The 10,374-nt window shown below is 61.7% G+C and overlaps 4 protein-coding genes across 4 annotated transcripts, besides 3 other annotated features; all 4 read right to left on the bottom strand.

Annotated features, from left to right (window-relative positions):
• Window positions 1-244: 244 nt before the first annotated feature.
• Window positions 245-268: a microsatellite.
• A 251-nt stretch (window positions 269-519) lies between these two features.
• On the bottom strand, window positions 520-1,452 carry Tco025E_06326 (uncharacterized protein; the record flags this gene model as incomplete). Its single annotated transcript, XM_029373205.1, has 1 exon — window positions 520-1,452. One exon carries the CDS (start codon window positions 1,450-1,452, stop codon window positions 520-522), a length of 933 nt encoding a protein of 310 aa, XP_029226848.1.
• Window positions 1,453-1,701: 249 nt separating this feature from the next.
• On the bottom strand, window positions 1,702-3,159 carry Tco025E_06325 (uncharacterized protein; the record flags this gene model as incomplete). The annotated part of the gene is made up of 1 exon (XM_029373204.1): window positions 1,702-3,159. One exon carries the CDS (start codon window positions 3,157-3,159, stop codon window positions 1,702-1,704), a length of 1,458 nt encoding a protein of 485 aa, XP_029226847.1.
• A 262-nt stretch (window positions 3,160-3,421) lies between these two features.
• Window positions 3,422-3,474: a sequence feature (G-rich).
• A 260-nt stretch (window positions 3,475-3,734) lies between these two features.
• On the bottom strand, window positions 3,735-9,578 carry Tco025E_06324 (uncharacterized protein; the record flags this gene model as incomplete). Its single annotated transcript, XM_029373203.1, has 1 exon — window positions 3,735-9,578. One exon carries the CDS (start codon window positions 9,576-9,578, stop codon window positions 3,735-3,737), a length of 5,844 nt encoding a protein of 1,947 aa, XP_029226846.1.
• A 274-nt stretch (window positions 9,579-9,852) lies between these two features.
• Window positions 9,853-10,281, bottom strand: Tco025E_06323 (prefoldin subunit; the record flags this gene model as incomplete). Its single annotated transcript, XM_029373202.1, has 1 exon — window positions 9,853-10,281. One exon carries the CDS (start codon window positions 10,279-10,281, stop codon window positions 9,853-9,855), a length of 429 nt encoding a protein of 142 aa, XP_029226845.1.
• Window positions 10,282-10,293: 12 nt separating this feature from the next.
• Window positions 10,294-10,349: a sequence feature (A-rich).
• Window positions 10,350-10,374: the final 25 nt, after the last annotated feature.

The following is a 10,374-nucleotide window of genomic DNA, read 5'->3' as shown; positions in this document are numbered from 1 at the left end:
TCCTCTCTCTCTCTCTCCTTCTGCTTGCTATTGATATACTACGGCCGCCGTTCCCGCGCACACACACGCAGGAAAGGAGGGCGCGATAAAAAGGGAGGGAAAGGGGGAAATAGACAGACGCACAAGTACAGAGGAGAGAGAAAGAGAGAGGGCGGGAAAAAAAACGAGTACAAATGAACAATTTTTTTTTTAAAGTCGAGTGGCACACTGGCACTTCATCCAATCACTCCCCGTGCGGGCAGAAACACAGACACACACACACACACACGCGTGCAGACGAGTTGATATGCGCGCAGACGCACGGTAACGCGCTGTCTACGACCTCATAGTGAGCGTCCCAGAGCTTTTCACTGTTTTTCCCTCTTGGCTTGTTTTGTCTTGTTTTTGCGCACATACGAGCTTTGCTGGGAGAATTGCCCGTGCCCGGTCCTGCCTTCCGCGCGTCCCTCTGCGGTTTCTTTGTCGTTGAGTGCGTGCGCGCGTCCGCGTCCGCGTGGGGAAGGGGGACCCACACTCACGTCAGTACTCCTGCTTGATGGGCACCGCCGGCCGCGTCGCGGTGGTGGGGACCGCCACCCTCGCGAGGTTGTAGTCCAAGTCAATCATCGCGGCGTCGTGCCTCCCGACGCGCGAGAGGTCCGTAAACCTCTTCTCCTCCTGCGACCTGCGACGGAGGCAGAGGAACGTGGCGACGCCGACGGCGATGAGCACCAGCCCCCCAACCCCCACCACCGTGCCGATGATAACCTTCTGTGTCTCCGACAGGCCGCCGCCGCCGCCGCCGCCATCGGGCGTCGGCACGGGCAGACGCGCGTGAGGGATTTGCCCGGCCGCCGCCGCCGCGCGCGCCGTCTGCGCGTCCGCCTTCCGCGTGAACCCGACGGAGACGACACGATACTCCGCCCCGGTCTGCACCCGCAGCGGGCGGTGGAGCCTCGACACCACCACCATGGCCTCGAGTGGCACGCCGGTGGCGTTGGCGATGGCCCGCAGCAGCTCCGCATCGGTCAGCAGATCCGTCTCGAAGTCGACGACAGTCACGGATGCCGGCGCGGACTGGCTGTCGCTGCGGCTACCCTCCTCCGACGACGCGCTGCCGCTGTCGCTGCGGCTACCCTCCTCCGACGACGCGTTGCCGCTGTCGCTGCCCTCGCCCTCCTCGCTGGCGCCGCTGTCGCTGCGGCTACTCTCCGCCGACGCGCTGCCGCTGCCGCTGCCGCTACCCTCGCTGGAACTCCCCTGGGGGGCCGACGACGCGGAGCCGGGGCCTCGCCCCGCGTCAGTGGGCGTTGGCGACGCAGAGCACGTCGGCGAGAGAGTGCGCGTCTGCGACGCGCCACTGTCCGACGGCGAAGCGGCACGCACGGGCGCCAGCCACAGCAGCAGCAGAAGCAGCGCGGCGAGAGGGAGAAAGAGGAGGCGGTGGCGGCGGGTGCGTGGCACCTTGGGCATTTGCTGGGAGTCTTGCGGCGCTGGTGGAATCGCCTAAAAGCTGCGGCAAAGAGAAAAAAGACTCAGAGAGAACGAGAGGCGGAGAGATGATGACACGCGCACGCACACGCAGACGTAGAGTGGGCATCCCGGTTTGCTCGCGCTGCTTCACCCTTCTTTTTTCTTTTCGTTTTTTTCTCTCCCCCAGTTTCCCCATTTTGCCCTCTCCGAGAGTCGGGGGGGCTTTTGCTAGTCTACAGAGCCGGGCGGCTACCACTTGTTGCCGGCGCCGGTGCCCCACGCCTCCTCCCAGCACTTTGGCCGCCAGCGGGAGGAGACGGGCGGTGGCTGGAAGGGCTCCCGCGCGCCGGCCTTGTCGATTGGGTCGCGCCCCTCCCGGATGTCGCCGAGGTCAGTGAGGCCGAGCTCGCGCCGCAGCGCGAGCCGCTCGTCCTCGAGCTGGTCCACCTCCACCCGGAGCCGCTCCAGCGCCGGGGTGGTGAGGTCGGGGACGGCGTCGTGGTACGGGATGCCGAGGTCGGTGCGCTCCCAGTAGTGGACGAAGGGCTCGCCGTCGGGCGCGTTCGGGTCGGTGGTCCCCTCCGCCGGCTTCCGCACCGGGTGCTGCCGCCTGTTCACCCGCACCTGCCGCTTGTACTCCAGCTCCTGCCACGCCATGTTGCGAAAGACGTGCCCGAGCTCGGTGCGCATCACCTCCACCTCCTCCTCGTTGTAGAAGAGGTCGCCGCGGACGAAGCCGAGAGTCCAGGTGGCCCCCGCCTGCGCCTTGGCGGCGTGCTCCTGCTCCGGGTGGTGCTCCGCCTGCCGCAGCGGCCGCGTGGCGCGGTGGGCGTCGCCGTAGACCTGGTCCTCGTCGAGCTCCTGAAAGGTCTGCTGCGAGCGATTCATGTGGGCCATGACGCGCATCAGGGCGTCCTCCACCTCCTCCTCCTCCAGCACCATGGCGCCAAAGTATTGCTTCTTGTAGTCCCTGCAGTGCTCCTCCTCGGCGACGCTCGGGGGGTCGCCGCGGTGGCCCCGCATCCACCGCTCCCACAGCCGGTCGTCCGTCGCCAGCGCGCCGTACGGCAGGTGCTTCTTGTTGGCGTCCTTGCGGTACATGCGCCGCTGCTCCTCCCGCCCCTTCTGGAACTGCCAGGTCACGGTGAACTTGTTCCCAAACCGGTCCTTCGCGATGAGCCGCTCCTGCGTAAAGCCGTAGCGGAGGTAGTTCCAATACAGTCGCTCCCACCACTTAATGACGCGGTTGTCTGCCAGGCCGGCGAAGGAGTGCTGCAACCGCACACTCTTCTCGCCAAAGGCGTCCACGGATCGGGTGTAGGGGGACTTCGCCTTTGCGAGCTGCCTGCGTGCCGCCGCCGCCGCCGCGTCGCCCGACTTCGCTGCGACCTCCTGCAGGTACGCCTCAATTTTCTCCTCCTCCTGCAGCCGCCGCGTCTCCGCCGCCAGCTGCCGCTTTGCCTTCTCTGCCAGCATCTCCTTCTCCTTGATGGCCCACGCCACCGCGTCCTCCTGCCGCCGCCTGGCGTAGACGAGCTTGGAGGCGAGGTCGTTGGCCTCGTCCGCCATGCCCTTGATGTTCGCGAGGATGCTTGCGTTGGTCAGGCGGTGGCGCCTGGCACCCCACAGCGGCGAGGCCGCCGCCGCCACAACGAGGGGCAGCGCCCCGAGACGGCGGCAACCCGCGCCGCCGCACGTGGGCAACATTTGCGGGCTCACAACGCCACCACCGCGAACGCCCCCTCAAACGCCCAACCGACCGGAAGGTGGGCGGTGCAGGCGCGCTGCTGCTGCTGCGGCCACAACGCAGGTGCAACTTCTCGTCCCCCGCCCCACACACGCACCGTGGCGGGTGGGAGACGGGTCCCTTTAGCGTGCTGGTCTAGCTAGGCGCGAAAGGCACGCGAGGGAGAGACGGCGGGAGGCTTGTAGAGAGCGTGATGCAGACCGCTACTTAACTACCCGGCTGTCCCCTCCCCGCTCTCTCCTCGCTCTCTCCCCTTCCCTTCCCGTCCCCCCCCCCCAGTGCAATGCGAGAAGAAGAAGACAAAAGAACAAAAAAGTAGCCACGCACACAAATATCCCTTGCCATTGCAAGACGCCGTCCCTCCCGCCGCGTCTGCTTTAGGCACGACTAATGGCACACTGTGACGGGCCCCACGGATGGATGAAAAATGTAACAACGATGAAGGGGAAAAAAATTTTAAAAAACTTCACCCCCTCGTTTCTATCCCTCCCTCTCTCTCTCGACCTCGCGCCCGCCGTGCGTTGCCCGCGTCTGTCTATAACTCCTCCTTGCCTGAGAGCTTCGTTCTGGCAACGATATCCGCCAACTTGCGCACCGCGTCCGAGCGCAAGTTTGCGCTGTGGGGGGTCCGCGTCGCGGGCTTCGAGGCGGAACCGGTGGGCCGCTGCTGCACCGGTCGTCCTGCGCCATGCCGCGCAGGATGCGGCGAGTTCCTCGGGGCGCTGTGGTGCCGTATCGTCTCTAACGACCCGCCAAGAGAAGAGGCCACACCTCCGTGCACCCCCTGCAGGGGGGGTACGACCGCTCCGGGGCGGTGCCGCGCCTCTCTCGCCTCGGCGGGGTCGGAGATGCTCTCCGGCGACAGCACTGTGGAGGTGCTTGGGCTGAGCAAAGACCCCGAGCGTCGCGTCGGACCAGGCCCGCCAGGGTGGTTGTGGTCAGGGTGGGCATCCTCGTCGTCGTGTGCAACAGCGGCTGGGTGCTCCCGCACCGCAGCGTGGTGTCGCGTGTCGCCCTTCGCCGCACTCGGCAACGGAATGCTTTGTGCGGACGACGTTGACATCCGGGCGGTGCCCCGCGCAGAGGCGGAGCGGTCGCGCTGGCCACGATGCGTGGTGATGCTCACCGCCTCCTGCTGCGACTGCCGCCGCGGCGACGGTGTTGGTCCACGTGGCCTGCTGAAGGCAGCGGTGGCGGGACGTCGGCCAAGCGAAGATGCAAGAGGCGGGGCCAAGGCGCTCCTCGCGGGGTGGCGAGAGCAGTGGTGACGGCAGCAGATCTCACACTCGTTGAAGAACTCACCACGGTGATGGTCCGGCTGGTACCGCGGCGCCGAGGGACCACGTGCATCGCCCGTCGCCGTGCTCGAGTGGGTGCGGGCCAGCGACGAGTACGTTGGGCCCCTCTGGGACACGACGACCGACTTGCATGGTGCTGGTGCAGATTCATGCCGTGCGGCCCGCTGCTGCTGTGAATGCAGCATGGTGTGCGGACGAGCGTCCCTGCCCGGGGGCAAAGGGCTCTCACGCCCGCTTGGCGGCAGCGGCGAGGAGGAGGAGGCGGAGCGCGGGGAGAGGCTCCCGCCCGGCGGGGCGTCGCCCACGACTTCCTTCGGCGACCGCACGAGCCCTGAGCTGCGCGGTGAAGTGTGGCGGCGTGGCTGCTTCGCTGGCGCCTGCGGCGCTCCCTCGCGGCGTGGGGGCTCCGCCACCGCGCCACCCGCGGCCGGAGGTGTGGTTCGGTAGGGCGGCATGACGCCCCGCCGCGAGGCCCCGCGCAGCTCCTCCGTGAGCTCCTTCATGGACTGCGCCAGCTGCAGCAGCAGAGCCTCCTTCCCGAGGCAACCAGGCGACGAGGCGCCGGAGTCAGCCTCCAGCGCGGGGCGGGGCGCACGCTGCTCGGGCGTCAGCACGGCGACAACCGCCCCTGTGGGGGCCGCAGGATAAACGAGCGGAGGCTTGTGGGCTTGCGGCTGTTCCTGCAATGACGCCGGCGCCGGCGCATCCTCGGCAATGCCGTAAATCCGCCTCCAGCGTCGCAGCTCCGCCCGCGAGACGGCGGCCTCCGAGAGTGCCTTGTCGCGCTCCTGCTCCATGCGCTTGCAATCCTCCAGCGTCGACGCGGCGCGCTGCTCCGCCACCGCCGCCGCCTCTCGAAGCAGCTGCATCTGCTCCTCCAGCTGCTGCATGTCGTCGCCGTGCGCCGCGCCCCTCTCCCCGCCAGCGCCGGCACCCTCACGGGCTGCTGCCGCCTTCTCTTTCTCCCCGCCGCTGCCGCTGCCCTGCTCTCTCAGCCCCCCGTTGGCGGCCTCCTGCGCCATTTGAAACATGTGGGCCATGACCTTCAGAATCACCGCGTCCTCCAGAAAGTGTGACACCTTCGGCCGCGGCGCGTTCGGCGGCAGCGGCGGCTTCGCGACCTTCCCGTCGCCGCGCTGCTGCCGCTGCGGCGGCGGCGTCGATGGCCCTAGAGGCTCCTCCGCCGCGTCCGCGTCGTCGGGCTCTCGCACGCAGGCCTCAAGCACCTCCGGCGGCAGCGGACGCAGGGCGGCGACGGCGACGGCGCCCGCGCCCGCGCCCAGCTCCACCCAGTTGATGTACGCGGCACAGATATCCACGGCGTCTTCGACGATGTCCCGCAGCTCCATCGCCAACTGCGTGCGCTTCCGCAGCTTCTCAAGAATCCCAACAAACCCCAGGCTCAACTGCTCCAACGCCGTCGCCCACAGACAGGGGCCTTCGCCACCAACGCGGTTAAAGAAGTAGCAGCCGCGCTGCCGCGTGGTGCGCTCGGTGAGCAGCGTGCACATCTCCTTCAGCACCGCGGGGTCCTGCTTAAAAACACGATCCACGTCAAGCTCCGAGTACGGCTCCAGCATGGACGCAATAAACTGCTGCATCATGTCGATGTCCTTCTGCACCAGGATGACCGCGAGTTTGTAGTTGGTGCTGAACTTTCCAAGCGCCTGGTGGACGCTGCGGATGTTCGTCTCCAGCGTGCGGAGCAACCCGTCGTCGTTCACCGTCGGCGCGTCATCGTCCCCGGCCTCCGTCCTCGTGGCGGCGGTGCCCTTCAGCTTGCCGACGTCCAACTCCACGTAACTGTCGCCCCACGCATCGTCAAACCTCAACTCATCCGCGGCGCCGCCACCGCGGCGGCGGCGTGCCGAGGGAATGGACAAGTATCGTACACTCAGCAGCCCATCCACGACCGTGCGCAGCTTCCCCACAGACTCGTAGAGACGCACCAGACGGCGATCCGTCTGTGACACGCAATTTGTTGGGGCATCCTGCAGCAGCGTTGACAAGGCCTTGGAACGCACCCCATCCTCCCCGCCTTCGCCCTTTTCAGCGGCGCTGCTGTTACCTGCGGAGGACCTTGCGCCCGCAACGGCGCGATCAAGCACCGGCAAAATGCCATCGGCAAACTGCATCAGCGTGGTGTCAATATCTATGAGATTCTCATCCGTGGCGTTTTGCACAACCGCGGCATGCGCAGCTGGGCAGAAAAAGCAATGCACGTCGGCGAAGTACTTATGCAGCTTCTGCTGCGTGTACAAGTGATCCTCCGCTGCCTCCTGCAGGCGCGTTGCCCAACGACCAAACTTCTGCAGCAACAACGCCAGTGACTCCTCGCTGGTCTTCTGTTGTTCCCGCTGTTCCCGCTGCTGCTCTTCTCCTTGTGCGCCGCCACTGTGATCTGTCCCCCGCTCCTCCTCGGCGCGTCGCCGCTGCTGCTCACGAATAACGCCTTCCACCACCTCATCCTCCGCCGACTCATCCGTCCCAAGCATGAAGAGGGTGGACTTGACGCGCCTCCCCGCCTCCGCCAGCCGCAGCAGAATCATTTGCATCGCCTGACGAAACGTGCTGGTTTCCTCCTGCCAACGCTCCTCCTCCTGCTGCAGGCGGAGCAGCTCGGATTTCTCCTTCGCGGCCTCTGCCATCGCCCCGTTGCTGCTCAGGCACTCTTCGATGAGGGCTAGCGCCTCGAGAATGTCCACGTCGCTGACGGGCTGGGCGACGCGTGGCTTTCGCTGCCCAGGACGCAGCACGAGCTGCGACGACGCTGATGCCGGCTCCGGCTTGGGCTCCGGCTTGGGCTCCGGCTCCAGCCGGGCGGCAACCTGGTCAAGGCCCACCGAGCGGCATATCGCCCCGACGGAGGCGCAAATGCGCGCAAACCGCTTCGCGTGCGTGGTGCTCGACTGAATCAAGTTGTCGAGGCGGACCTTGTCGGCGGCATACGCCTGCGACAGGCGATGGTGGCGCAACTTGACGAGCTTCAGGCGCTCCTCGAGGTCGTCGAAGACGGCGACTAGGGAAGAAATCGCGCCGCCCGCCCCAGCGCCACTACTACCACCACCAGCACCACCTCCGTCCGCTGCCGCCCCGGCCCCATTCACGCCCTCCGCTGCAAGTGCACCGAGGATATCCTCCACCTCAGCTGAGGTTCCCGAACCCAGCAGTATCTCTTTTGCCACCCTCACAAGTTGTCCGCTGCGCTCCCGCACAAGCTCCCCTAGTCGGTTTTTTTCTAAACGACTGTGTGCCCCAGAAAGCTGCTGTTTTTGCTGCTCCTGCATCCACTGCTCAAGTCTTCGCTTCAGTAGCTGCACCATGTCAAGAATATTGCGCACCGGTGGATGAATGCGAACGTCACCCACAGAAGAACTAGGCGGTAATCCGGTCGGCAGCAGCTGCGCAAGCTCGTGTAGGCTTGCTTGAATAATGGCATCTTCTGGTCGTCTAGTGGAGCCAGAGCTTTCCGCCGCCCACATTCGTAATTCCTCTGCTGCTTTCACAAGTGACGCGGCGGAAGCTCGATCGAGGATCTTGGGTCCCGCCTCATCTGGAAGATCTGTTAAGCGTGCAATCTGGGACGCTAATTTTTCCACCTTTAAAGGCATCGAGTCGTGGGCAGCGGATGTCATGGCAAGCGACTTCACCGCGTCCTCCATGTACTCCGTTAGACGATCCACATCATGCAGAACTTCCTCGATTTGTATTTGATCCTTTTCCGGCAGCCAACGGGCAATTCTCATCAGAGTCGTCAGCATCCCCTCGTGGGAGGTCGCCGAAGGTATGTTTGCAGTGTCCTCCCTCTCACCCAGAGACCCGACAACGCGTTCCAACGCATGCAGAAGCTCCGGAAAAGGTTTTTCCTGCATAGCTGTCCAGCTTTTCTCATGACTGCCATGTGCGTCAGAACTCAAAATTTGTGCCATTTTGATAAGAGACTGCTTCGCTTTCCGTAGATCGTCTGTCAATGTGATTACCAGTTCTCTAGCTCCATCTATAGAAGTACGCAAGTATTTTAGCGTGGCCTCCGCTGAGGCCGCCGTGGGTCCCCCCAGAAGCCAACTAGGAATGACTTTGAGGTGGAAATCTTTACTCACTTCTGTCATAACCAAAACCAAACTTCTCAGGTGATCCATAATCCATGGGTCATCAGAGTTTGCGAAGGAGGAGAAGGCCTCAGCAGAAACCAAGGCTGCTCTTTCCTGCCCCACTGTAGGGGGAGAAATGACACCACATGCAGCAAACCTCGCCAGCGCTGCCCGCTCATACTGAAGCAGGAGCATTGAATTTGTATCATTCTCTAGTCTGAGAGATTCCAACTCCTGCATGAGCTTGAATGCCAAATCGGGCGCCTGCTCCAAACTAGTGTCTGCGGGAAGTCCAAGTATGTTCATTAGCTGATGCAGTATCGCGTTGCCTTCGTTGTCAACTCCCTCAAACTTTGATACGAGCCTTCTAGAGGGAGCCAACACATCCAGCATCTCTCGCATTGAAGCTTCACTAGAGAATGTCTTATTCAAGCCATTGTTCTCCACGATGGTTTTTAGTGTCTTTTTGCATTTTTCTACTTGTATAAGAACTGCGAAAAACCGACTCTCTATAACACCGAGGGCCTCATTACCTTCAGTAACCATTTCTTCAGGCGCAATATCATCGTGCTTCTGACCACTCAATTGAAACAGTGCCTCGTTGGCCACTTGCATCAGGGAATCTTGTCTATACACAGCCTCACTATTCACCTTTTCGACGCGATTCTTCAAATGAATAATGGCGGTTAATAACTCACGAACGGAGGCCTCTGTTTTGCCATTTTCGATAAGCCCAACAATTTGGTCCTCCAGTTCCTCCGAGAAAACCCTTTCATCACGACGTGTGTGGCTGGTGACCTCAGTTAGTATAGATGAAGTTACATCACGCCCAAGCGTAGGGAGTTGCTCAAACACCGAGCTCACAGGTGTCACTGTTTCTATACTAATATTAGAATTGGGCTCAGCTGCATCGCTCCGCCTTTGTGCCCGTTTAAAAGATGTCCACAGCTGAGCATGGGCACTACTCCACTCCTGCTTCTGACCCTCCATCAAGCTCGATCGCACTAAAAATGAATAAAAAGGAAATTGTAAATGCAAACACATATATGTACGCAAAGAGAGATAAGTATACAGATGTATAAGTATATACTACAAAGTGGGTGTGTGGGGGGAAGTGAATGTGATTTCGTTCCACCTCAAAAATAATACGCAATGGAAACAGAATCGGTGTAGGTAACAAAGAAGAAAAGAATTCACCAGCATCCTCTTAAAGAAATGGAGGGCAAGCAACATCTGTTGCTTTACCATTTAAACAGGCCACCTTTTACTGCTGTTGCTGTTGCTGTTGTTGTTGTTGTTGTCGTTGATGTATTTGCGCTTGCTTTGCCTGCATTTTGCGGAACAACTCCTCGGCCTTTTGTTGAGCTTCCTTCTCCTTCCGCTCTAATTCGGCGATAGAAACATCCGTCCTTTTCAGCTCACCATTAATGTATTCAAGCCGGTTGTTGACAATCGCCTTGGCATCGCTCTGATCCTGTTGGATAAGAGCAGGACCAATGAGTTTGTACACCTTGGAATCCGGCTCCAGCTTAGTTATTTCATCCTTCACTATCTCATTCTCGCTCTTCTGGGCACCAAGTCGTTGGCGAGATTCTATTAACTTGCTCTTCTTGGCACCCAGCTCCTGATTACCCTTAAGTATAACCTGCAGCTGGTCATTCATAGCCTTGAGCTCAGGAGGGACTTGTTGCATTGTTGGGTGCTCTTTTGTTTTTGTTTTTGTTTTTGTTTTTCTTACCGTTTTTATGTGTTTGTTTGTGTGCCGTGCCCCCTCTTGTGCTTTATA

Source organism: Trypanosoma conorhini (assembly GCF_003719485.1).
Source record: "Trypanosoma conorhini strain 025E chromosome Unknown Tco_14.4_contig_00420, whole genome shotgun sequence".
Lineage (NCBI taxonomy): Eukaryota > Euglenozoa > Kinetoplastea > Trypanosomatida > Trypanosomatidae > Trypanosoma > Trypanosoma conorhini.
Note: the sequence above shows the minus strand (reverse complement) of the source record. Positions and strands in the feature narration are given on the sequence as shown.